Source organism: Pipistrellus hanaki (assembly GCF_964339955.1).
Source record: "Pipistrellus hanaki genome assembly, chromosome: 2".
NCBI classification, from domain to species: Eukaryota; Metazoa; Chordata; class Mammalia; order Chiroptera; family Vespertilionidae; genus Pipistrellus; species Pipistrellus hanaki.
In genome coordinates this window covers 39087062-39114401 of record NC_140504.1, presented here as the reverse complement: position 1 = coordinate 39114401, position 27340 = coordinate 39087062, and the positions used below count along the sequence as shown (strand labels likewise).

Genomic DNA, 27340 nt, shown 5'->3' with positions numbered 1-27340 from the left:
ATTCCCCTGTTTTGCTGCATGAGTTTTTGAGTGTCCACAAGAGTGCCTGGCACATAGTAGGTGTTCAGTAAACATTGGTGGGATGAGTAAGTGAATAAGTGAAAACAGGACCAAAGGAAGAGACAGGCTGACTGATGCATGTCTGTTTATTGGCACAGGGTCCTACAGGGCCAAGACCACACCCTCCCACCCTCTTCCCTGCAAAAATAAACTCTGTCCTTTCCTCTCCCTGTTCTGCTTTCCGGCTTGGTCCGGGAAGACTCAGCCTTCCCCTAAGAGTTGTGCCGCCATACACAGGAATTAGCATCCCCTACACATACACACTCCCACCCTGAGCCCCGGGAACCAGGAGGCAGCAGGGAGCCTGCAGAGGCCCTCAGGCTCCCACTAGGAGCCGAGCCCAGTTGGTCTGTCAGTGAGGGTTGGCAGCAGTGTGGAAGCAGCAGTATGAGGAGGAGCATGAGGTGAAGGGCGGCCCCTGAGGGGGTGCTAAAGGAGCTAAGTCCACTCCCACGTGAGCATCGTGTGAGCCTCCAGAAGAAGCGTGGAAGGCACACCACCCAGGCCCCGCATTGTCAGAGTGCGGCAGGCACGGCAGGCCCCACGGCCATCCAGCGAGTGAGCTCGGGGCTAGAAAAGCCGACTCCCTCCTGGGGGAGCTGGTGCCCCGCACCCCCACCCAGGCCTCCTTCAGGCAAGGTGACATGGAAGGATGTCACAGTGAGTGGTGGGGGCTCTGCTGGAGGCAGGGGCACCCCCAAAGCAGAGGCACAATGTGGTGGTTGAGCAGGGACTGGGACTCGTGTCACCTGTGGTGTGTGGAGGGGCTAGACCGAGTCTAGCTGGCATTTGCCTTCTCCAAACTCCAGAGCAAACAGCCTTGCCGGGCGAGCTGCGCCAGGCCCTAGCAACAGCTGGCCATTCCCCCCCCCACCCCGGACCCAGGTCTACCACACTTCACACAGCTGCCCCGGGTTCATGGGGGAGCCGACAGGGCAGCCGAAGTGCCGCAGGAAGTCACGGGAGTTGGAGAGAGTGCCCAGCACACGGAAGCGGGCAGGGCTGTGGGGGTCGGTCACCAGCCCCTCGTGAGAGCTCTCGGGTGTGCGGACCGAGCACCACACCTGCGGGCCAGGACAGACACGGGGACATACGGTGTCTAATGTGGGCAAGGTCACAGACGGGGCTGCAGCCGAGCCATCCAGGGACACAAACCACCACTGCACTGCCCCTCAGCTCAGGAGGCCTCAGGGACACAGGCAGGAGGTGGGGGTGGGGGGGCGGAGGGGGTTCAGCCAGCATTAGCTCCAACCCCTGGCTATCCGCAGTAAGGGAGGGGACTGCACCCTCTCCCCCCAAATTCTTTGAAGGCCCTTCAAAGCTGTCCTGGAAATGGGGTTGCTGCATCTGAGGGGAAGAAGCCCACCCCCTAGCGGCTGCCTGCTGCAGTGCAAAGTGCCTAGAGGAGACCCTGCCTGAGTCACACTCTGCAGCTTACTTTCTTCCCGGGTAGCCCCGGATGAACCACTCTGTCCCCGAGCTTAAGTTTCCTCCGCCACTGCCACCTCACAGTTCATGGTGGGGATCAGTGCTGCTGCCCACCCCTCCCGCTCAAGCAGGCCAGCCCTGCCCTTTGAGATCTGCAGTCGCCTCCTGAAGGATCCTCTCTCCTCGGGCTTCCTCTCAGGCTTTGGTGCGCCCCAGCCAAGAGGCCTCCCCAGACCACCTTCCACCCCCCAACTTTGGCCCCAATTCCCACATGCCCCAGACTTCCAAAGACACACCCAGGAAGAAATGGGAGAGGGGCAGACCCCAGACCTCCCAGGAGAGCAATACCTGGGCAAATCCCACAAAGAAGAGCTGGTGGTTGGTGAGTCCCACGGCTGGCAGCTGCTTCTCCTCCCCATTCCTTCTCAGCCATGCCTTGTAGGCCTGGGGTTGGACACAGGAGCGGTAAGTTCCACCAGGCCCTTCCCATCCCCTCCACCCGGCTCTCTTCCGCCCCAGGGTGGGCCTCAGCCCCTGGAGGGCCGGCCAGGCACTCACATTGTAGGCAGCCTTAAGCCCTCCGTTGTCAGCAATGTTCTCCCCCAGCGTCTGGCGGCCGTTGAGCTTCTCCCCGTTGACGCGGTACTGGCTGTACTGCTCCTCCATGCAGGCCGTGTGGTTCTGGAAGGCTGCCAGTGACTCATTCTGCCACCACGGCCGCAGGTTCCCTTCCTTGTCATACTCACGCCCTGAGGAGAAGGAACCTTTGCACTCCACTGAGACCCGAGCTCAGCCCTTGGGGTCAGGAGCTTCCCTCTGCTCGACTGCTCCCAACATCTCAAGGCCTTGCAGGAGCCACCGGGAATTCTAGGCCAAAGGGAACAACCCCACGGGCCTCTACCTTGGTCATCAAAGGCATGCGTCAACTCGTGGCCCATCACCACGCCGATGCCACCGAAGTTCAGGGCCCTGGTGAGTGAGGAATGCTGAGTGAAGACACGGTAGGGGGATTTCTGGATCCCACCTCCAGCCCCGCTCCCAGCCCACCCACAGGCCCAGGCCCCAACCCCCAGCCCCTCCCGCTTCACACACACTTGGGGTGGTTGCGGGCGTAGAAGGGGGCCTGCAGGATGCCAGCCGGGAAGACAATTTCATTCTTGGTTGGAAGGTAGTAGGCATTCACTGTCTGGGGGGTCATGCTCCACCTGGGGGAGGGGGAAGGGGCGGGAGAGGCTTAGTCTCCTGACGCCCCCGATGCTCCTCCCAGCCCAGCAGCCTTGACCTACCTGCAGCAAGGACCTTGTGTCTTGGTTTGGACCAGGCTTGCCCATCCCCCCAAGCCCTGGACCCCCCTCCCCCTTGCTGCTCTTGCTGCCCCAACTGCCTACAGCCCTCCGTTCTCACTGTTCCCGGGCGGGAGGCTTTCGGAGCTGGTCAGCCATCACTTTGGCAGTGAAGTTATACAAATTCAGCATGTTCTGGAAAAAGGAATCTTCAGAGACTTCATACTATGGGAATGGTGGGAGGGGGAAAGCAAGCAAGAGAGCATGTTGAAGATAAAAGTTCCAGCTTGGCTACTAATTAGCACCTCTCTGAGCCTCAGTTTCTCCAACCATAAAATATCTAGTAAGTAATAAACACCAATATTTGAAGAGCATTTATGAACGGTGCTTTTTTTTTTTTTTTTTAACATAGTCCCTCCTTTTGTTCTCACAAGAACCCTATGAGGTAGGTACTTATAGGACCCCATTTTACAGATGGAGAAACAGAGGCTCAGAGAGGTTATACAACTTGTCCAAGGTTCAACAGATAGAGGTAGAAACAGGATTTGAGTCAGGTTTGACTGCAAATCCCTGCCGGTTAACACTGCATTCTACCAACGTGGAGCCTGCAGCCTAGCACAGAGCCAGCACTTGAGCAATGTAGGTTGCCTGCATTGCCTCTGAAAGGAGCTAACAAGCACCTCTTTCCCTCTTAGTGCTTGAGCTCCTATTATTGAGCCCAGGGAACAGTGCCCCGCATGCGGCTGAAGTTCAAAACTGATGGGCAGAGGTACTCACCCCATCATACACATCATCCAGCTCTTTAGGCTCCAGGATGAAGTCCGGGAAGCCGATCATATCGTAGATGGCATCTGCCTGAAGAGTCCAGGTTACGGGTTTCCTTCCCCAGGCTCCCATAAAACTGTCTCCTCCATCCCCACCTCAAGGTGGCGCCCCAACCCCGGCCACAGCTTACTTTCTCTTTGGCTGCCTGGCGGGTCTTCTCATCCATCCAAACCAGCTGTCCCAGGGCCTCCTCGAAGGCGTCTCGAATCTCGCTAATCATCCCCTCCGCCTGGGAGGGAAGGGACACGAGTCTGCCTCCCACTCGCAGTAATGAATCCTCTCTCCCCCGTCCACCTGGTGTCCCATCCCTGTCCTTCCCTGGGAGGGTGTGGGAGTGCCCAAATTCCTGAACTAAGGCCGAGCATCTGGGGAGGATGAGAAGGAAACATTTGTGAAGGTACTGGGATTGTGGGTGGCTTTGTTCTAATTAATCACAAATTTTAACTGGAAATTTAATTTTTATTAAATTTAATATGGCGCATTGATTTTTATCTGATTACAAAGGGAAAGCATTGGTAGCAGAAAATTTATTATTTTTAAAATATATATATATATTTTATTGATTTTTTACAGAGAGGAATAGAGAGTTAGAAACATCGATCAGCTGCCTCTTGCACACCCCCCACTGGGGATGTGCCCGCAACCAAGGTACATGCCCCTGACCGGAATTGAACCCGGGACCTCCCATTCCGCAGACCGAGGCTCTACCACTGAGCCAAACCGGTTTCGGCGGTAGCAGAAAATTTAGAAAACGGAAAAGAGAGAGGAAAAAAAAAGAAAACGGAGAGGAATTGAAGAAGAAAATAGATCACTTATAATCCCTCTCTTAGAGGCAACTTCATTTAACATTTGATTATCTACTTATAGTATCTTTCCATATATATAATGGAATTTTATATATATATATCAACTTCTTTTTCACTTAAAAATATATCATCAGTTTTAAGGCAACCTCGTAGTCCATCCTAACCACAGTTTATTTTTCCATTCTCCTATGATTAGACATTAAAGCCGTTTTCATTCTCTTTTATTATAAACAACACTGCCATAAACATCCTTGTAGATACTTTCAGCACATTCATTATCATCTCTTAATAAAAAATAAATAAAGCTCTGGCCAGTGGTTCAGTGGTTAGACCCTCATCCTGTGAACGGCAAGGTCGAGAGTTCGATTTCCGGTCAGGGCACACCCAGGTTGAAGGTTCGATCCCCAGTTGGGATTCCTACATGAGGCAATTGATCGATGTTTCTCTCACATTGATGTTTCTCTCGCTCCCTCTCCCTTCCTCTCTCAAATCAATGAAAAGCATATCCTCAGGTGATAAAAAATAAGTAAATAAATAAATATTGTTTTTTTTTTTTCTTACTAAACAGGTAACATAAACTCATTATAGGAAATTTGGGAAATGCAGAGAACTTTCAAGGACAAAAGGAACCCGTCATAATCCCAAACCCAAAGTAATCGCTGTTAACTTGTTCATGAATTTCCTTCCATTTTTTCCTATAGGTACTCACAAACATGAACAGTGAGTTTTAACTAAAACAAGGGGTGGAGTTGGAGGAAACTTGAAGACTCACGAATTCCTTGCTTTGCCGGTCAAATGAGGCCTTCACAAAGAGGGAGCCCAGCGCGAAGCCAAGGGCATCGTCCGTGCTGGAGATGCAGGTCTGCCACCTTGGTATGCAGGACTGAAAGGGACAGAGGGCCAGGCCCCCAGAGATGGCTCTGTCCTCCAAGCTGTCTCTGGGTCACCCCCTCTTAGCCCTGGACCACAGAGGCCTGGGTCTGGGTGCCACCTCTCCTTGGACTCCATGGACAATGGGGAGCACTAGCCCAAGATGTGCCAGCCCCGGCAGAGAAAGCCGGGGAGAAACATGCGTGCTGCCCATTCTGTTCCTGGCACTTTCCTCCTCTTAAATTCCCAAGAGGCCTGTTGAGGTCCAGAGGTTTTTGCTCAGCTCCACATCTCAGTCCCCCCTGCCAGAAACCTGGAAGCCACCAGCTTCCTCCCTCTCCCTACCCCACATTCAATGTATCACCAGTGTCTACCAGCGGCTTCATAATCATCTCTCCCGACCAGCCTTTTGCCGCTTCCCTGCACTACAACACTATCACCTCTTGCTTGAAGATTGTGGTGTTCTCCTAACTGGAAACTCTAATTCCATTCTCCTCCCCTCTCCTCGGCCACTCCCCTCCATCTTCCATTTGGCTGCCAAGAAAGCTGATCTAATGCATAAATCTAACTGGGTTACTTTCTCCTTAAAACCATCCCTGGGGGAAAAAATCAATGCCAGACTTCTTAACACAACCTTCGGGTCCCGTCATGGATTGCCCCAGGCCCATCTCTCCACCCTCAGCCTCGGCCGCCCTGTTCTCAAGCTCACACCAGAACACATGCGAACCCACCAAGCTCCCTCTGGCCTCTGGGAATTTGCACATCCTGTTCCTTCTGCCTAGACTGCCCTTCTCCTTGTTTTCTTGGAGAACTCATTCTTCAAATGTCACCTCTTCGGAGTAGCCTTTCCTGATGCCTCCTGTCCCCCCAGGTATAATGTGCTGCCCCCACCTCTGTCCTATAGCATGAAGAAGGCCTTCCATTCCATCTGAGCTCTTACCAGCCCTAAATAATTGTACACGTCCGTTTCCGCCACTGAACAGGGCACCGAGAAACTAAGAGCTGCATACATTCTTCCTGCACATACTCCTGTTTTACAGACCCGGAAATGGGGATTCAGAGAGGCTACGGGACATGACCAAGGTCCATGGGCTAAAAAAATGGAGGAGTTGGGGCTGTAACCCAAGCCAGCTTGATTCCTAATCCTGTGCTCCATAATACACCACGAGGCAACTGGTGCCTGACATGGTAAGTGTGACAGGAGGAGAGAGAGAAAGAGAGACAGAGAGAGACAGAGAGAGAGACAGAGAGAGAGAGACAGAGAGAGAGACAGAGAGAGAGACAGAGAGAGAGAGACAGAGAGAGAGAGAGAGAGAGAGAGAGAGAGAGAGAGAGACAGAGAGACAGAGAGAGAGAGAGAGAGAGAGAGAGAGAGAGAGAGAGAGAGAGATCACCTTTTTGGTGCCATAGAGGGTCTGCAGCAGCTTCTCTTGTGCAGCCTCAAAGCGTCGGTCCAGGCTCGAGCTTGTCTTCTGCACCAGGTTCCAGATCAGGTAATTGTTCAGGGTGCTGGCGTCCGGGACAGAACGTAAGGAAAAGGCAGGTGGGTTACCATTTCTACCCCAAAGCAGCTCCACAAATGTGCAGGCAGCTGGAGTCCTGAGAGGCGTACGTGGGAGCTGTCCCAGAATCTCTCTCACTCCGGGACCACACACCTGCCTGCAGAAGTCGGGTTGGAGCAGGGATACAGATCACATGTAGACCCCCGAAGCCCTGCCCTAGGGGAGTATATCAAGACATTGTTTTTTTGCTGGTTGGAATATCCATGGCCTTGTCAAATCCTTCTGTGTCTGGCATGCCAGTTCCCTATGCTCAGTTCCTGCCTGGAACCTGCACGGAGCCCTGAGCCCCATCCCCCATACCTTGGCTCCGTGTGGTTGATAAGCTCTGACACCTGATGCAAATAATTCGTCCCATACACCACCACCGGCTCAGAGTCACTCAGCTCCAGCGGTGACAGCAAGAAAGACAGGTACTCCAGCCAGTCCAAGGAGGGCGCCAGGGCCTGGGAGCAAAATATATCTCAAAGCCTCCCTGCTTGCTCGCCTGGCTCCCAGCAGGCCCTTCACCCATTGATATGTTGGAGCCTGAGAGTCCTTCCCATTACCAAGGTGCTATTCATTGCTTTGTGGCCCCTTCCTTTCAGAAACCCTTTTCCAGCAGAAACCAGTTTGGCTCAGTGAGCGTCGGCCTGCGGACTGAAAGGTCCCAGGTTCGATTCCGGTCAAGGGCATGTACGTTGGTTGCAGGCACATCCCCAGTAGGGAGTGTGCAGGAGGCAGCTGGTCGATGTTTCTCTCTCATCGATGTTTCTAACTCTCTATCCCTCTCCCTTCCTCTCTGTAAAAAGAAAAAAATCAATAAAATATATTAAAAAAGAAAAAAAAAGAAAGAAAGAAAAGAAACCCTTTTCCAGCCGAAACCAGTTTGGCTCAATGGACAGAGCGTCGGTCTGCGGACTGAAAGGTCCCAGTTTCGATTCTGGTCAAGGGCACGTACATTGGTTGCGGGCACATCCCCGGTGGTGGTGGTGGGGGGGGCGGGGTGCAGGAGGCAGCTGGTCGATGTTTCTCTCTCATCGATGTTTCTAGCTCTCCATCCTTCTCCCTTCCTTTATTGATCTGTAAAAAATCAATAAAATTTATCTTAAAAAAAAAAAAGAAGATATCACTTATTAAAAAAAGAAAAAAGAAAAGAAAAGAAACCCTTTCCAGGCCTGAGCGCCCCTCAATCTCAGAGCCCAGTCACTTATATAAGGAAAACCACGTGTGACATTTAGCTGGGGCACAGATTTTCATAACGATGGAAAACACACCACTCCTCTGATGCCACCCAGCGTCCCTACATAGGTGGCCTCTCCTCCAGGACCCCTTACCCAACTTCTCCATAATCCAACAACCGAAGGGCTGACGCCTGGGCACAGGGAGGGCCCTCTAGGAGATGCTTCCGCCTACTCTCTGATTGTCTCGTGGATGTCTTGTACAGTTGTTACAGGTTTTTAACGTGATCTCTCTACGCATGCCCCGGCCACATGACAGGGACCAAGGGATGGTCCCGTGGAAGATGGCCTAAAATGGTCCCCACATAGTTCTTTCCAGGATAGCCACCATGCAGCTGGGAAGCTCAGAAAAGCAAGGAATCGAAGGAAGGATTGGCTGCCTCGGGAAGACGGCCCGAAGAGGAGCTGAGTGGTCTGCGCCCGGGGCCGGGCCTCCCGGCTGTCCCCGTTCCCCACTGGCCCCACCTGCAGCTCGGCGATGCTCATCTTGCGATAGATCTTCTCCTCGTCCCGGCGCTGGTCCTGGGGCACCGTGATGTTGGCCAGCTGTATCTCCAGCTCCAGCACCTGCCGCATCTGCTCCCGGGTGGAGGCCGGCTGTCCGCCCAGCAGCAGCCCCAGCTCTTCCATGTAGTCCAGGTAGGCGGTGAGCACCTGTCAAAACCCCAGTCATCCTGACAGCCCAGCAACAGGTCCCGCCCACGGCTGAGGGAGTCTGTCCTGGCCGCCACCCCTGCTCACCGTTTCTCCTGCTGCCCCTCAGTGCTGTTTAGCACGGACGCCCTGTGTGGTTCTCCCCCAGGGGCCACGCCCCACTCTCACCTGGAGCTCCCTCAATCACCAAAGGCCATCCTCTTTTCCCCTCTACTGAAAAGTTTTAGAATCCCTTCCTCTGAACCCCAGATTTCCTCAAGTTCCCCACCTCTCCTTTTCCTCACTGCTGGTGTCAGAGGAAGAGGTGTGAGTACCAATTTCAGTCTTTCCAGATCCTAAGGGGGAAGGTCAGTTCCACCAGTGATCTTGACCCCTATCCTGCCCACTGCCTTACCCCTTCCTCTGTCTACCTACTTACCTTCAGCTTGAGACTGACTTTTTTAAAAATATATATTTTATTGATTTTTTACAGAGAGGAAGGAAGAGGGATAGAGAGTTGGAAACATCAATAAGAGAGAAGCATCGATCAGCTGCCTCTTGCACACCCCCCACTGGGGATGTGCCCCCAACCAAGGTACATGCCCTTGACCGGAATCGAACCTGGGACCCTTGAATCCACAGGCCGACACTATCCACTGAGCCAAACCGATTTCGGCGAGACTGACTTTTGATACCTCCCGGAACCTTGCTTTACTGCTACGTTTTTATCCTCTGTGAGCCTTTGGCACTGCAGCTTCCCTGAGATGCTGGCATAGACTTCCTATCCAGGACTACTGGCCACACGATAAGAGCCTTTCTCCTGACCTTTCCCAAGTCTTGGACCATGTGGTTCTCTCCTGCATTCTCCAGATTCTCTCCTCCTCCTCCTTTTGACATCATCAGTGACTCCGATGATGTCAAAACCACACATCTGTTCACACCACTCCTTTCACTTGAGTTTCTATTTCTTTGGGGATAAATGCTACACTTGACCCACCATGTCCATGTAATATATGAGTCTATATACCTGCCCAGAAAGACTCGGACCCCGCTCCCTTCCTGCTCCCCTCACTAGTCTGTCAATGGGCCATGTTCCTTCTCACCTCAGAGCCTGTACATAAGCTAGCCATTCCCTTTGCCTAGAACACTCTCTCTTCCCTGCAGTCTACCCCGACCCTAGGACTAGGCTGGCTGCCTGTGGCACTCACTCCCAGGATGCCATGCTTCTCTGTAACAGTCCTGGCAACTGTAAACAGGATGTACCGAGCTATCTCATGCCTTCTCCCCCACTGGGAGGGCAGTGGCGAGGTCTTGTTCACCACAGGCCTAGAAGAGGTCTGGTTGGGGAATGCTCAGTAAGTGTTTGAGAATGAATGAAAGGATAAATGACTCTCCTGGTTGTCCTACTCCATAGCAGCCTCCTCTTCTGGCTCTTTTTCTCCCACTGCCCTTCAGAAAGGCTTTCCTTTTCTCCTTTCCCTATTCTCCTCCTTTCTCTCCTCTCTCTGAAAGCCTTGTCTAGGTTTCTAAGGAGATGTCCCTCAAGCCCACAGCTCCCTCCAGCCTCATCCTCTCTCCAGGAATGCACCCAGCTCTCACAGCGGCCTGCTGACCTCTCCATAGCGATGGTGCCCAGGTCCCTCAAACTCTCACGTCAAAAATTAGCAGCTCCCACTCCCTGAGTGTCTGTCTGTCACATGCAGGAGCATAAGCTTGCATCCCCCCCACCCCCAAAAGTACTATATGAAGTAGATGCTATGATCCCATTTTACAGATGAACCTGTAAAATGAGCTAGGTCAATCTGCACCAAGCCGCAGAGCTGGGACTGGAATCAAGGTCTGGGTTCAAAGTCTGCCCTTTTCCTGTGACATCACATTGTTTCCTCTGACCCAAAGTGCCCTAAGCTGGTTCTCCTACAGGCACCCTTGATTTTCTAAGGACCCCGCCATTCCACCATCATTCTGGATGGTAGCCTTAACTTACTTCATCTCTTCCTCCTTCCACTCCTCTCTTCTAACATCCAGTCACCAACAAGTCACAATTGGGACTTGTGTCCCCTGCATCCTTCCCTGCCTAACAGTCCCTCTGCCACTTCCCCCATTTGGAAACTTACAGGCTCGGAGCCTAAAGTACTGAAGAGACTCTTAACTGATCTTCAAGCTCCCTCTCTTGCATGTACTTTTCACACCCCAGCCCAACTGGCTTCCCAAAGCACTGCTCACTGGGCCACTCCCTCCCTGCTCTGGAGCGTGCAGTGGTCTGAGGTCTGTACAGAAACACCTCAGGGTGCCATTGCAGGTCCCTTCCGGAACTAGACCCTATCCACCTTCCCAGCCTCTCATCTGCTTTGAGCTCTCATTTGCCAAACTGGACCCCTTCCCATGGTCCAAGTACACCTTAGCTTTCCTTCTTCAACACTTCTGTTTACACTGTTCTCTTTACCCAGCATAATATCACTCCGCCCTAGATATTCTACAGGGCTTAGCTCAAATGTAATCTTTTTTTTTTTTTTTAATTTTTGAAGCTCTTTTAAAATATATATGTTTTTACTGATTTCAAAGAGGGATAGACAGAAACATCAATGATGGGAGAGAATCACTGATTGGCTGCCTCCTGCACATCTCCCACTGGGAATCAAGCCCGCAACCCGGGCATGTGCCCTGACCGACCGGGAATGGAACCATGACCTCCTGGTTCTTCGGTCTACACTCAACCACCAAGCCATGCTGGTGGGGCTCCAATGTAATCTTATTAGGAAACATTCTCTGGCTACCCAAGTCTCTTCTGAGTCCCAAAAACCCACTTGGAGTCTTATTCTCAGATATCTAGGTCCATGATCCCATCCACACAGATAATTTCTTGTAACTCTGAAAGGTACATCTCAGATTTCCCCCCCTGCACAGGCACAAAGTAGGTGCCTATGAAATGTTTTCCTGGAAGAAGGAGAAGAAGGAGAAGGAGGAGGAGGAGGAGGAGGAGGAGGAGGAGGAGGAGGAGGAGGAAGAGGAGGGGGAAGAGGAGGAGAGGGAGGAGGAGGAGGGAAGGAAGGAAGGAAGGAAGGAAGGAAGGAAGGAGAGGAGAGGAGGGAAGGAAGAAAGAATAAAGGGAAAAGAAGGAAGGAAGGGCAGTCAGCTCACTAGGTGATAGGGTAGGCTCATCTTAGTTCTCCACCCTGACCCTGAGCCAAGTAAACAGAGACCAGCCCAGCTCAACAGGGGGTAGGGATGGGGATTCTGAGGATGCTCCTTACTTTCTCATTGGCTGTCCTGTTTAGGTAGTAATCTCGAGAAGGGAGAAAGAGCCCAGACTGGTCCACCTGCAATAGCAAGGTAAAGGAGTAAGCCCACCCCCGCCTAAACCTGGACTCTTGTGCAGGGGGACCTCCCCAGGCTGCCGATCAGAGGGGAGGAGAGTCTGGGCTCAGCAAATGGCTCATACGTCCTTCCCCACCTTTCCCCAGCCCCGTACCTGTATAACATTGCTGTTGGAACTCTTAGAGTCAGCACTGATGTAGACGGTGAAGAAGGGGGAGGCCCTGTAGGTCCCCGCTACTGCCTTCAGCACCTCCATGAAGTTGTCTTGGTCCCAGGGCCCCGTAATATTCCAACCGCCAATCTGAGTAGAGACCATCGTGGAACCTGTGATTTAGGTCCCCGAAGCTTTCAGGGGGCCACACCCTCTTCCAAGTCCTGCCCTCGCCCTGCCCACAGCCCACAGCCCACCCAGGGGCTGTACTTTTTCGATGAGGTCCCGCAGCGGCTGGGCTCCCAGCTCCTCAATGCGCTCCACCTGGAGGCAGGACAGGTAGAAGCGCTGTGTCTTCCGCTCGGCTTCGCTGCTGGAATTGAAGGTGGCGTTTTCTGTGGAGGAGAATAAAGGTCCGGGTGGCAACTATGCCGGCTGCTGAGCAGGCTCCCGGGCCCTTACCTGGTCCCTCTTTCTGCCTTCTGAACCAGGGGCAGCCCTCCTGATGCAAACCCAGGAAGACTGGGTGGAACGGCCAAGTGTGGCTTCCTGTCCCCTGTCCACGAAGACCACCCAAGATCTCTAAACACCGCAGGCTCCCTGGTGCCCACCAACCTCAGCAGCCCTCCAGATGGAATGCAGAGAGGAGTCTCTCCATTGTGCTTAGAGGTATGCCCCCCACCACACCTCCTGAAACCCATCTCCACCTTTCAGGAGTCCCCTCTCTCTGCATCCCTTACCCCAGGAGTGTCCCCAGTCACCCTGTTATTTCTTTCCTTTAAAAAAAAAAAATTATATATATATATATATATATATATATATATATATATATATATATATATATATAATTGATTTTTTACAGAGAGGAAGAGAGAGGGATAGAGAGCCAGAAACATCAATGAGAGAGAACCATCGATCAGCTGTTTCTTGCACACCCCCTATTGCGGATGTGCCCGCAACCAAAGTGCATGCCCTTGACCGGAATCCAACCTGGGACCCTTCGATCCACAGGCCAGCACTCTATCCACTGAGCCAAACCGGTTTCAGCCACTGTTATTTCTTCATTGGTGGACATTTATTAAGTACCTACTCAGTGCCAAGCCTTTTGCCGGGCACGAAGCAGGTACTTGGCACAAGCCCCTGACGGGCGCACTCACCGAGCAGGTGCTTCAGGATGGCTTGGTTCTGGTCCCAGAGGCTATTGAACGTGTTCCAGCGAGAACGCCCGTCCGGCAGGGGGTTCCTCCGGATCCAGCCTCCGCAGGAGAATTGGTAAAAGTCCTCACAGGGGCTCACCCCGCGGTCCAGGGTCTCCAGGATTTTCCCGGCCACTCGAATGCAGGCCTCTGTGAGGCAGGTGCTGTGGGAAGGGTCTGGGGCAGGGAACATGGCCAGGGCAGGGGGCTGTCAGTCAGTCTGAGAAAGGCAAACGCTTTGAGGGGGCCCGTGACGTGCAGGCAGGAAGGTTGGGAGGAGAGAGAAAAGCTGGGGAAGGTGGCTCCGCCCGGAGACTATCTCAGAGGCCCTCCAGCCTGCAGCGTCCCCACAGCGGGGGGTGCTGGGGACAGGGGTGAGCCCACCTACCTCGGTAGTACTGGACCCCCAGGGCCACAAAGCAGCTCACAAGCAGCGCAGCCAGCAGTAGCGAGACCCCTGCCAAGACCAGCTCCAGCTGGGTGTGCAAGCCTAAGAGGTGTCCCGTCCTCTTCTGGAATCCCACCTGGGAAACACAGGGTGACACAGCTAGCCGGCTGCAGGTGGGGCGAGGGGGTGGGGATGGGGGTCCAAGATCACAGAAGTCCTCCCAGAGGGCGAAGGCACAGGCAGTTGGCAGAGCCATGGGGTTAGCTAACTCCGGGCACCGAGGCAATGAGGCAGGCTGAGCTGAGGCTTGAGCCTGTTTTGTGCAACGTCATGGCTGAGAATCGCCTCGCCATCGTCCTCGCGCAGCAGCGGCCAGAGTCTGAGCGGAGGTGGGTGGGGGCAGGTGCAGGTGACCCTCCAGGGCAGCCCAAAGCCGCTGGGTATGCCAGGCTTCATGCCAGGGCTGGGCCTGGGGAGGACGGGAGAGCCCCTCGCTCACCTCCACAGAGTCCAGGGAGGCTCCGCCCTCCACGGGGGTCTCGGGCGCGTCGTCTTCCCGCAGCGTGGCCCGTCGGTACTCCACCATCTGCCACAGGCCGGGGCGCCCTCGGGTCAGGCGGATCGGGCTGATGGCCCGCGGCCCAGCCCCAGCCCCAGCCCCAGCGCCTCTCCCCAGGCCGGCGCCTCCCGTCTGCAGCGAGGCCCCTTCCCCGCCCGGGACCTGTGACCTGGGGTCCCGCCGACCCCTGCTCCTCCACCCCCCAGCCCCTGCCCGAGGCTGCCGGTCCGTCAGCCTCCCTCCCTCCCTCCTCCACTGGGGAGAGGGTGGGGGGCTCTGCCCTGCAGCCCGGAGCCCCACGCACATTACCGCCGCCGCCCAGCTCCTGCAGCGCGATGTTCATGGTGGAGTCCCCGCGGGCGGCACCTTAGGGCGCCCGGCGGCTGGCCCTCGCCCAGGCCGCGGCCTCGGACCCCGGCCAGGCCCCGCCGCCGCGCGCCATCGTAGCGGCTGCCACAGCCCTTCCCTGGGCCGCCGCCGCCCCCGCCCGCCCGCCCGCCTGCCGGGGTGGGGGGCTCCCCCGCCTCCCGCGGCGCTGCGCCCGCCCGGGGCCGGGAACGCGGGGGAGGGGAGGGGCGGCCACCCAGACCTCCGGCTCCGGGACCCACCGCGGCCACCCCGCTGCGCTCGGAGCCCGCCGCCCTCCGGAGCCGCAGGGAAGCCGCTGCTCTGGGGGTCAGCCCTCCCTCCCCAAGCCTCCCGCAATGGACGTTCCTGGGACTCAGGCCCAAACGCTGCGGATCTTTCCCGGCCCAGCTAATTACCCAAACGGCAGGCCTCCCCATCATCCCCTTTAAACACCTTTGAGAATTTATAGTCCATGGAGGAGCATCTTCCCCCCGGAGCGCGCACAGCCGCTCCTCAGCCCGCAGAGCAGCCCGCAGAGCAGCACGCGGGCGCTGACCCACATACAGGGCGTCCGCATGATGTTCTCAGAGAGCACGCAGATCCCATGTGCACAGGCCAGCACCCAGCCAGGACACACACAGGATGCTCCCCGAAGGTACACACTGCCCACTCACACACAGTGTGCACACGCGCAGGGCTCCCAGCCCAACACACGCCACACACTGAGACACATACGCAGGGCCCACCCCGTACACGTTGCTGCACTTTTACTCTCCACGATCACTGTTGTCATCGGATCCTCTCACACAGAGAGGGTTACAGATGGTGACAAATTGGCAGAGGGGAAAAAAACAGCCATCCGCAGATATTTAAAGAAAAGATGTGTTAACACTTCCAACTTGAGGAAAGCAAACCGTTTTATTTGGGAGATTTACAAGAAGAGGGGGGGAGGGGGGAAAAGCACACACAACCCAAGCACTACTTAACTGAAAGGCAATAGTGTGGCATCTATGCATCTGCCATCTGCCTTCCTTCCATATTGTCATTCCTTAATCAGGCCCGGAGGTGTTGCAGTCTGCTACCCTGCAGAGTGCCTCATATTTTCTGTTACCATAGTTGTGTGTGTGTGTGTGTGTGTGTGTGATCTAAGTGCCTCATCCTCCACCTTCCTCCCCAACACAGGACATGAGTCTGACCTGAGAAGTGGCAAATCCATAATCCGGCTTCAAACATCCTGCTGCAAATGGTTCTCGCATGGAACGCGCTCGTGGCTGAGAAAAGGTGGGTGCCGAATGAATCAGGCTGAGAAATGCTGGATTGTTTTCTTTGGCACTTTCCACCCCATAACGACGTGTTCTCAAACAGGAGACAGTACGGTGTCATAGTTAAGATGAAAGGTTCTGGATTCAGCCGAATCCGGTTTGGCTCAGTGGAGAGAGTGTCAGCCTGCAGACTGAAAGGTCCCAGGTCCGACTCCAGTCAAGGGCATGTACCTTGGTTACAGGCACATCTCCAGTAGGAGGTGTGCAGGAGGCAGCTGATTGATGTTTCTAGCTCTCTATCCTGCCTTCCTCTCTGTAAAAGATCAATAAAAATACGTTTAAAAAAAAAAAGATTCTGGATTCAGACTGAATTTTTTTCACTTCTAACATTGAAATAAGAATAGTACCTTTTCTCAGCCGAAACCGGTTTGGCTCAGTGGATAGAGCATCAGCCTGTGGACTAAAAGGTCCCAGGTTCGATTCCGGTCAAGAGCATGTACCTTGGTTGCGGGCACATCCCCAGTGGGGTGTGTGTGTGTGAGTGTGTGTGTGCAAGATGCAGCTGGTCGGTGTTTCTCTCTCATCGACGTTTCTAACTCTCTATCCCTCTCAATTCTTCTCTGTGTAAAATCAATACAAATATATTTTTAAAAAAAAGAATAGTACCTTTTCCAAAGGATTGTTGTAAGAATCAAATGAAACAATACAGTACTTGTAAGAGCCTAGGGCAGTGCCTGACACACACTGAGCACTCAGTGTGTTGCGGGCTGTTAGTGTTGTTGTTGTAATTAAAATCCTATGTAGGTAGAAATGAACATTGAAAGGCTGGAGAAAGCCTGTTCTGTTTTCCAGACAGTAGAGAAGGCAGGTGGATTCTAGGTTAGGAGCTTTCACACCCAGAACACTGGGGTCTGCAGCAGCAAGGCCTTGGGATGGCCACTTGGGACAAGAGCCTGGAGTGGTTCATATGCTTTCTGATGACGTGCGGCACCACAGCACTTCCTTCTCCCCTCCCCCCCAGCCTGGATGCAGAGAAACATGGCAGCAGGGTTGGTCTTGCCCCACGGGAAATTCCACCGAGACATGGCCATGTGAGTGTAAACAAAGCTGCTACGTAAGGACTTTCTGGCAACACGCTCATAAGAAACAGTCCCACGGCTGTTGCAATGCCATACTGGAAAGAGCAAGTGTATACAGCACTTTCCTATGTGCCAGCTAGTGTTCTAGGTGCAAAACCTATGCACTCATTTATCCTCATGGCACTTACGAAGCCATGAAGAAAACTGAGGCATAGAGAGGCTGAGTCACACAGTTAGTAGCAGAGCTGGGATTCAAACCCAAGTGGTCTGGCTCAAGGATATACTTCCTCCTAAGTAGTTGCCTGTCTTCTGCCATATCCTCTCTGGAAGAGTTAGGAGACACACATCTATTTTCAAGGTAGATAGACATGGACTCAAATCTGGGTTCAATTCTTTATCAGCTGTATGATCTTTATCAAGTGACTTGAAAGCTCCGACCCTTCATTTTCTTCATCTGTAAAATGGGAACAGGCATCGTATCTCAGAGAGTGGATCCGAGAAATGCAGCCACATAAGGAAGACCCTGTACCTACTTTTATTTATTTATTTATTTATTTATTTATTTATTTACTTAAAAATATTTTTTATTGATTTTTTACAGAGAGGAAGAGAGATAGATAGACAGTTAGAAACATCAACGAGAGAGAAACATCGACCAGCTGCCTCTTGCATACCCCCTACTGGGGATGTGCCCACAACCAATGTACATGCCCTTGACCGGAATCGAACCTGGGACCTTTCAGTCCGAAGACTGACGCTCTACCACTGAGCCAAACTGGTTTCGGCCAAGGTACATGCCCTTGACCAGAATCGAACCTGGAACCTTTCAGTTTGCAGGCCAATGCTCTATCCACTGAGCCAAACCGGTTTCGGCCTGTACCTACTTTTATAGTGTTCTCAGTTTCACTAGGCTTGGCCTAAATGGACAGTTCCTTTCCATGCCTCTTTCATGACCCAAATCATTTAGTAGGTGCATAACTATTCCTGACTACATGTTAAGTATCCTGTGTATAAAAGGCTTGGAGGTTGCTTTATTCTACAATTCTACTTTCTTTCCTCTGTGTTTATAATCTTTGACCCTGCTTTATTCTCTCATTCTATTATTCTCTCTCTTTTCTGTTCTTCTTTCCTACAGAAGTAATATTTTCTCTACATTGATTTTATTTTATTTTATTTTATTTTTGATTTTTTACAGAGAGAGGGATAGAGAGAAACATCAATAAGAGAGAAACATCGATCAGCTGCCTCTTGCACACCCCCTACTGGGGATGTGCCCGCAACCAAGGTACATGCCTTTGACTGGAATCGAACCTGGGACCTTTCAGTCCGCAGGCTGATGCTCTAGCCATTGAGCCAAACCGGTTTCGGCTCTACATTGATTTTAAATTGAGGGGGAATGAACAACGGGTTATGTGTTAAATTTACAAGGATAATGTAGCCATGAAGATAAGAAACATCCACATTCAGTGTTGACAAAGATGAGGAATATGCCACTTTCATATATTGCTGTTGGCTTACAAATGGATGCTTTTTTGGCCAATATAAATCAACAGATATAAGTGTACACTCTATTTGACCCAGGAAGTCTAATTCTAGGAAATTGTTCCAGGAAATAATCATGATCCACAGGAGAAAGATCTGGAAAGATACACACCAAACTGCTAATAATGGTTACCTCTTAGGATGGTACTACCGTTTCCCTGAAAATAAGACATCCTCCGAAAATAAGACCTACTTACAGGTTTCCTTCTGAGTGAAATATAAGGCATCCCCCCGAAAATAAGGCCCCCCTCCCAGGCTCTGTCTCAAGAATGCTATTGCTAAACATGAGAGATTTGATCCACTGATTCTGAAAGTAATGGAGTCACAAGAAATTCACCAGGAAATTCAGGAATTGGATTGTTATGATGATGTTCCAGAAGATGATGACATGATTGTCATTGAATAAATGAGTAAATTCTTGATACTGTAGGATTCACAGTTTGTCTGGTTTGTGTTGACAACTACCGTACTACCGTACCATATAAAGGTAATAAACTTCCTTTATTTTCATTTAACAATAAATGTGTACCATATTCTTCTTCATGGAAAAATAAGACATCCCCTGAAAATAAGACCTAGCGCATCTTTGGGAGCAAAAATGAATATAAGACACTGTCTTATTTTCAAGGTAACAGGGTAGCTTTTGCTACATACAAAACCTACCCAAACTTTGTGGATTAAAATAGCAAACATTTGTTATTTATCTGTTCAGTGGTTGGCTGGGTCAGTTCAGCAGGAGCTGAGTGGTCCAGTTGACTGGCCTCTTTTACATGTTTGGTCCCAGCTGGGATGAGTGGGCTCTGTCTCTGTGGTCTCTCCTCCTCCTGTAAGTTAGCCCATATGGTAGCTCAAAACTTCCAGCACCAGAAAAGAGGGTAAGGCCCAGTACATGAACTTTTCCAAGTCTTCGCCTTCAGTACATTTGCTAATGTCCCTATTGGGCAAAGCAAGCCAGAGGTTAAGCTCAGATTCAGGGTTGGAGAAATAGATTCTACTTCTTGATTGGAGGAGCTACAAAATATATGGGCCATTCCCCACCCCCCCTTACATTTATTCATCACAGCACTGTCTATTATAACAACAACAAAAAAATGGAGGGGAAATTCAACATCTAAGAGTTAATATGAATATATCTAATGCTGAGATTACTTTTCACTTCTTTATGCTTTTCTGTATAATAATAGTTAACAGTTCTATTTTCTCTCACTTACCTAAGCACTTTTTTATGTTAACTTGTTTAATTCTCAGAATGACCCACTCTGTAGATTCTATCAGTATCACAGTCCCTGTTTCACAGGCAGAGAGCCTAGGACACAGGGAAACTTAATAACATACCCAAAGTTACACATCAGGTAGAAGGCAGATCCTCAATTTGAATCTAAACTCTGTGCTCCTAACTATCAGTATCCTTTCTAAGTCACCTCGTTTTTCTGGGGCGGGGGTGTGATGCTTGCTAAGTGGACTATATCATTGGTTTTAAACATTTTTTAAAAATCATTGAAACTTTTTTATTGCAAATGTAATATACTCCAGAAACATACATAATAAAAGATGAAATTCATTCTGCTGGGATCCCAGTTCCATCCTCAGGAGAAACCCTTATTAGCAGTTTGGTGTCTATCCTTCCAGATTTTCCTTTTATATGCATTTATATACCTAAACACACTATGTATGCATATGGGTATATATGCATATGTATGTACTTTTTTCACAAATATGAAATCATACTCTACACTTATTAGTGACACTTTGGCAGGCCTTGATATCTTACCATGTCGATCCACTCAGATCTGTCTCCTTTTTTTCTTTTGTGATTTACTAGCCTCCGCTAAATAGAATGAGTCCCAGAAATACCCTCATGGGGTGGGCTTCCTTTGAGTGGACAGAGTTTAAGGAGGGTGAAACATGGTCATGAGAGATGTAAAATATTGCCCCAAAATATTTGTAACAGGTTGTATTTGTTTTCCTAGGTCTGCTGTAACAAAATCCTACAAACTGAGTAACTTAAAGCAACAGAAACTTGTTCTCACATTTCTGGAGGCGAGAAGTCCAAAATCAAGGTATTGGCAGGGCCATACTCCTTTGGAAGTCTGTAGACAAGAATCCTTCCTCGCTTCTTCCATCTTCCAGTGGCTCCCAGCAATCCTTGGTGTTTCTTGGCTTGCAGCTAAATCACTCCTATCTCTGCTTCTTCACTTAGCCTCCTTCCCTGTGTGTGTGTCTTTGTGCATCTGTCCTTTTCTTATAAAGATACCAGTGATTGAATTTAGGGCCCACTCAAATCCATTATGGCCTCCTCTTAATTTGAGTAGTTACATCTGCGAAGACCCTGTTTCCAAGTAAGGTCACATTCTGAGGGTCCAATTTTAGGGGGGTCCTATTCAACCTCCTGAACAAGCCTTACAAAAGGCAAATTGAGGATCTGCCTTCTACCTGGTGTGTAACTTTGGGTATGCTATTAAGTTTCTCTGTGTCTTAGGCTCTTCGTCTGTAAAATAGGGACTGACAGTTGTAAGTCAGTTTGCCTTACAATTTCCACTTGAATAAAAGTGCCATTTATGCTCAAATGTCAAAAGATATATTTTTCTGTTTAGAACATATGGATTGAGTCCACTGGATTTTGAGGAGCTTTCAATTGAGAAATCCAATACATGCTCACAAAATGCCACTCAAATTTTATTTAATTTTAGGTGTGAAAATGACTTTTTATCTCATAGGCAGGGATGTAGAACATCAGAATTTTAAATAGGGAATCACAATTTTATTTTATTTATTTATTTATTTATTTATTTATATATTTATTGATTTTTCACAGAGAGGAAGAGAGAGATAGAGAGTTAGAAACATCGATGAGAGAGAATCATCGATCAGCTGCCTCTTGCACACTCCCTACTGGGGATGTGCCGCAACCAAGGTACATGCCCTTGCCCGGAATCGAACCTGGGACCTTTCAGTCTGCAGGCCGACGCTCTATCCACTGAGCCAAACCGGTCCCGGCGGGAATCACAATTTTAAAGAGTTCCCCCCAACACACATTTTAAACACATAATGGAAGCTTATATATTGCTATAACTTTATAATTCTGCACTTAGGTCTTTTGCTTTAATCATGGTCCAACATGTACAGCAGGGGCAGGAATAAGATTTATTTATTTTTATTTTATTTTTTTTACAGAGAGGAAGGGAGAGGGAGAGAGAGTTAGAAACATCAATGAGAGAGAAACACCAATCAGCTGCCCTTGACCGGAATTGAACCTGGGACCCTTCAGTCCACAGGCCGATGCTCTATCCATTGAGCCAAACCAGTTAGGGCTGGAATAAGATTATTTACGAAGCAGCTAACAAAATGAATTCCAAGTTAAACTGTCATTCCTCCATCTCCCTCATTCTGGGGGAAGAAAAGAGAATTGTTTCAATTCCCCACCCAGTGTTCTCATCTGATCCTTGGTAAGAAAGGTTATGTCCCCTTTAGCAGTTCGGGTGAGGGACAGCTCATTACCTCCTGAGACAACCCACTTCACCTCAGGACAATCTCACTTCAGAAACTTTCCTTAATATAGGCTCTATCATCTCTACGCTTTGAACTGGAAGATGGAGGCACAGGGAGATATGCATATTATTCAAATGCATGGGAAAGGATTGAAAGGACATATGTGCAGGGATGGGCAAAGTAGGTTTACAGTTGTAAGTCAAATATATAATACAATAATGAATAAATAATAAAAGAATAAACTGCCTGGCTGGCATGGCTTAGTGATTGGTTGTTGACCTATGAATCAGGAAGTCACAGTTCGATTCCCGGTCAGCGCACATGCCCAGGTTACAGGCTCCATCCTCAGTGTGGGTTGTGCAGAAGGCAGCCATCAATGATTTTCTCATACCGTTGATGTTTCTCTCTCTCTCTTCCTCTCCCTTCCTCTCTGAAGTCAATAAAAATATATATTAGAAAATGAAAAAAACACAACTGCTTCCTGTACTCACAACTGTAAACCTACTTTTGCCCACCCCTGTATATCAAAAGTTTTGTATGGTTTTCCATATTTTCCTAAATGTTACAAGTACAAATGAATTACCTTTAAAAAAAGCATATATTGTTTATTTATTTCAGAGCAGGAGGGAGAGGAAGAGAGAGAGAGAAATATCAATGATGAGAGAATCATCCATCAGATGCCTCTTGTACCCCCACACTGGGGATCGAGCCCACAACCCAGGCCTATGCCCTGACTCGGAATCAAACTGTAACCTCCTGGTTCAGGTTAATGCTCAACCACTAAGCCATGCTGGCCGGGCATGAATTACTTTTTTAAAATCTAGCATGATGGGACCTTCAGTTCAAGTTCATGGAGAAAGTAGCAGAACCAGGATTGGAACCCATTGCTGAATAACCTCCAGTGGGGGTGACATTTCTGGACACTCTCCTTAGTGTTCCTGAGCTCCAGCCTCTGATGTCCTTCCAGGCCTCCGGGCTCTCTCCTCAGCTGGGCCTCCAGCTCCAGCTTCCGTCTTATCTCAGACTAGCACACAGCAGAGGAGGGCTTGATACGGATGGGCCCCAGATCTGTGGCTCTGCCTGAGGCTTGCACAGAGGCATCCTCCGGCATCCATTTCTCTTCCCTCTCCTTCCGCCCGCCCCCCCTCCCTCACCCCTCCTCCTCCCCCGCAGCCACACCACCAGTCCTGGTCTCTGGGGCAGCACCATTGCTTTTGCCTCTGTGTTCCAGGGACTAACACTTGGTGGTGAGTTGTTGGAGGAAGGACACTCAGTACTTGGCAGCCTTACTAGCTGTGTGATTTGGTGGGAGGTGGCAGGGGTGTCTGTGTGGGGTACATGCTTCACTGACAGTGGGTTCCCCCTCCGCCTCAATGGTGCACTGAACACAGGAAATGATTATTACCCTGATCAGCGCAGTCATCACCCCTCTCCTTCAAGGCCAATGATTTCCACAGAGCCCCTGATCGCTGGCAAGCAGGTGACGCTGCAGTGGACGCCCAGCTGGGGGTGGGAGGTGTGAGGAGACAGTGTTCCCGTTGGTTCGGGAGAACGGTCACGTGAGGCACTTCCGCAAGGGCGGGGGGGGGGGGCGCCCTCTGTCCCCCCTTCCCCCCTCTACTGTGGACACACGCAGAAGCTCGGCGTCCTCAGGCGCTCCGGGCTTCCCTGCGTCACCTGGAGCCAGGGTGCCCTTGGCGACGCCACCATTCATTCTTCTCACAGCGCGCGCACCCGGGCACCAGGCACCGGGGCTGGGAGGACCGCGGGGCGCGCCGGGCGCTTCGAACCCGAGATCAGGCGTCAGCGTTAGGGCTGGGGGCGCGCATCCACCCTGGTGCTCACTTGTCAGTCCCGTTCCCGAGACCTCCCCACACGTGAGATCGAGATGCACAGAGACTGGGGAGATGGAGACACAGTGATCCATAGGTGCAGGGGCCGAGCATGGAGGCGGGTGCAGGAGAGCAAAGACATGTAAGACCGACGCAGACGGAGACCGCAGACCGCAGCGCCCAGAGGGGTGGGTCACGGGGGCAGATACGGGCAGGCACACGTTATGGACTGACATAGAGAGAGGCAGAGGCAGACACAGAAGGGCAGGCAGAGGAACACAGGCTGCGGGTGAACGGTTTAAAACCCGAAGAGCTGCTGAAACCGGTTTGGCTCAGTGGATCGAGCCTTGGCCTGCGGACTCAAGGGTCCCAGGTTCGTTTCCGGTCAAGGACGTGTACCTTGGTTGCAGGCACATCCCCAGGGTGGGGTGTGCAGGAGGCAACTGGTCGATGTATCTCTCTTATCCATGTTTCTAGCTTTCTATCCTTCTCCCTTCCTCTCTGTGAAAAATCAATAAAATATATTAAAAATAAATAAATAAAACCCGAAGAGCAACCCAGGGTAAGACCACAGCCGGCGGCGAGGGTACCACCCGCGGCTCCGAGCCGCTGCCTCGTCCTGCGGAGGCGCCGGGTCCGCACACCTCGCCCCGCGCCGCGTCCCGGTGTCCGCCCCACGCCGAGGGTCAGCCCCGCTGCCGCCTTCCGGCCCGGCCCGCCCTCCCATCCCCAGGCCCGTTGGCTCGGCGCTCAGAGTCTCCTGGCCGGGCCTCCCGCCGCTCCTCCCCCCGCCTCTCCCGGGCAGGTGCTGTGCCCGCGCCGGAGTCATTCACCAGCCGCCGCTCCCGCCTCCGGCAAGACCCGCCCACCGCCCTCCGTCCCCGCCTTCCCCTCCCGGGAGAGACCGGCGCTCTCTCTCCGGCCCCCGCCCCGCCCCGCCCCGCCTCCCCGCCGCTGCCCGCCCCGCCTCCCCGCGCCCAGCCCGCCGCGCTCTGCGGCATCGGGCGCTCATCGTCATTCCGCTCCCGCCGCCGCCGCCACCGCCATCCCCGCCCCCGCGCCGCCCCCGCCGGTCCCCGCCGCCGCCGCCGCCGCCTGCCCAGCGGCCCGGGAGGCGGAGGCGCGGGGGAGGAGGCCCCGCTGGCTCCCTCCGCAGCCCCGGATGCTGCATGACTTCATCCTTCCGCCGGCTCCCCCGCTGAGCTAGGGCCGGCCCGGCAGCCAGCCCGCCGTCCGCGCCCCGCCGCAGTCCCGCGCCCGCCCCGCGCCCGCCATGTCCGAGATCCTGCCCTACAGCGAGGACAAGATGGGCCGCTTCGGCGCCGACCCCGAGGGCTCCGACCTCTCCTTCAGCTGCCGCCTCCAGGACACCAACTCCTTCTTCGCGGGCAATCAAGCCAAGCGACCCCCCAAGCTGGGCCAGATCGGCCGAGCCAAGAGAGGTAGGCGGCCGGCCTGACCCAGAAACCCCCCGCCGGGCGGGCGCCTCCCGCAGGCCGCTCCCCGCCGGGCTCCCGCAGCTCCTGCCGCAGACCAGCGCAGCCCGCCGCTCGCAGGCTGGGATTGGGGTGGGGTGGGGGGTTCCCGATGCAGTGCTGTCCCCCTCTCTTTCCCTCTCTCGGGAATGCAATGCCCCGGATTCGAAGCTCAACACCTCTGGAAGGAGAGCCCTGGCACCCGGGCGAGGGGGAGGGACCGGCCGGGGGCATTTGGGGTTACCTGCAAGTGGGGAACGTGGGGAGACGGGCCGCTTCTTCTGCATCAAACGCTGAGTCCGAGGATGCTACGAAAGAACCTTCGGGTGTGGAGGGATGTCCGATTGCAGAGCATGGGGGGGGGGGGGTGGTGGGGGAGAAGACAGGAAATCGGACATCCTGGTGCTTTGCATGGGGAGGGGGCTTTGTTTTGGTGCCAGGAACGGAAGAGGGGTTCAAATGGCAGGAGAGTTAGGTTGGGGAGAGGCTTAGACTAGCTGGAGATTCCGTTTGAGGAGGGGGTTCCGTTGCAGGGAGGGTTGGCGAGGGGGATCCCACGAGCAAAAAGGTCTCTCAGACCAGCTCGGATGGCGGGGAGCTCAGGTGGCGGGAGGGTTTGCCCGGGAGGTTGGAGGGCCGGAGCCTTATAACGAGGGGGGCGTTCCTCCGCGGGGAGAGGAGGGGTCTGTGGGAGCTGGGTAGGTGGTGGGGTGAGTCTGCAGCAGGAGAGTTGGGGGGGGGGGCACTGTGGCATGGGGATCGAGGGGCGCTGCTGGGCTCCGGGCAGCTTCTGCGCGGGGCCCGAGGACGCGGGCCCGCTCCGGCCGCCGCCCCCCGGGCCGCGCGGCTGACGCGCTCTCCCCCTCCCTGTGCAGTGGTGATCGAGGATGACCGGATAGACGACGTGCTGAAGGGGATGGGGGAGAAGCCGCCGTCCGGAGTGTAGACGCGCCGGCTCGGGCGGCGGGCTCCGGGCCCAGCCTCGCAGCAGCGGCCGGGAGCGCGGGCAGGCGATGCAGCTGCCGGCGACCCCCGCCCGGGCCCAGGCGCCCGCGGGCGGGGGCTGCGGGGCCGCGCCGCCTCCGGGCCGGAGTCGCCGCCGCCGCCGGGCACTCCGGAGCTGTCCGCTTCAGCACCACCGCGGCGGCGGCGGCCACGGCTGCGGCGCAGACCCGCCCGGAGCCCACCGCCGCGCTCATGCACTTTAGAACCGCGGGCCGCAGCCCCATCCCGCACACCAACCAGAACGTACAGAGCCCTGCGGCCCGCAGCCCCCGGCCCGCCCCCTCCCGCACGGCTCCCCAGCCCCGCCCCTCTCCGGCCGGCTCGGTCTGCAGACCTGGCTGCCAGCCGCGTCGGACTGCGCGCGGCCAGGGATGTTTGGCTGCGCATTTGCATGAGCTTCCCACCTACCTGAGCCCAGCCCTCCAGGCCGCTCCTCACCCTCACCCCTGTCTGGCGTGACCCCAGCCTCGGCCTCTTTCTAAGGGACTTCCTCAGCACATTTGTATTTTTATATCCGACTCTTTGTTTACTGGCTCCCCTCATTAGTGCCCTCCCCCCTCCGTCTCGTCCTTACTCTTCTGCGCCTGGCAGATAGGACGAGTGCTGAGGGTGGGAATGGACAAGCCCCAACATGGTAACCAACGCGTGGCCAGTCTGCCCAGGCCTGACCCCAGGCGGCTCTCTGGCAGACCCCTCCCCTCCAGGTATCACTTTCCAAGGGCCCAGGTCTGATTTTACCTTGGACCCCTGCCCCCCTGCCCCTGGGAACCCAAATGGGGATTGATCTGCACCCTTGGATGACACCTGTGGCCCTAGAGATGTTCTCGACCCAGGGGTGTCCTTTGTAAATGTTCCTCCATCCTCACTGTACCAGGAGTGCGTGAATAAACACAGACCTCCCTGTGTGTGTGGCTTTTGCTTCCGTTTGCTCAGGGGTCAGGCAAAAATGGCTCTAGTCCCTTTTGGGGAGGGGAATGGGTACTTGAGAATCTCTGGTGCATGTTGCTGACAGGGA

The 27340-nt window shown here is 53.2% G+C and overlaps 2 protein-coding genes across 5 annotated transcripts; one reads left to right on the top strand and one right to left on the bottom strand.

Annotated features, from left to right (window-relative positions):
* Window positions 1-128: 128 nt before the first annotated feature.
* Window positions 129-25601, bottom strand: ECE2 (endothelin converting enzyme 2). 4 transcript variants are annotated; one of them, XM_084874194.1, is made up of 19 exons: window positions 25565-25601; window positions 14234-14320; window positions 13735-13870; window positions 13308-13523; window positions 12421-12545; window positions 12154-12300; window positions 11936-12001; window positions 8517-8705; window positions 7135-7277; window positions 6667-6781; window positions 5175-5285; window positions 3727-3825; window positions 3549-3626; window positions 2893-2996; window positions 2583-2693; window positions 2390-2457; window positions 2047-2237; window positions 1837-1932; window positions 129-1124 (listed from the first exon to the last, which is right to left on the bottom strand). In XM_084874194.1, the coding sequence occupies exons 2-19, from the start codon at window positions 14318-14320 to the stop codon at window positions 948-950; spliced, it is 2259 nt and encodes a 752-aa protein (XP_084730320.1). In that variant the 5' UTR covers window positions 25565-25601; the 3' UTR covers window positions 129-947. The 4 variants fall into 4 exon arrangements, with proteins under 4 accessions (XP_084730320.1, XP_084730318.1, XP_084730317.1 ...); XM_084874192.1 differs by lacking the exon at window positions 25565-25601 and adding an exon at window positions 15095-15295; XM_084874191.1 differs by lacking the exon at window positions 25565-25601 and adding an exon at window positions 14598-14987.
* On the top strand, window positions 24741-27228 carry CAMK2N2 (calcium/calmodulin dependent protein kinase II inhibitor 2). Its single transcript, XM_084874236.1, has 2 exons — window positions 24741-25287; window positions 26196-27228. Exons 1-2 carry the CDS (start codon window positions 25119-25121, stop codon window positions 26264-26266), a joined length of 240 nt encoding a protein of 79 aa, XP_084730362.1. The 5' UTR covers window positions 24741-25118; the 3' UTR covers window positions 26267-27228.
* Window positions 27229-27340: the final 112 nt, after the last annotated feature.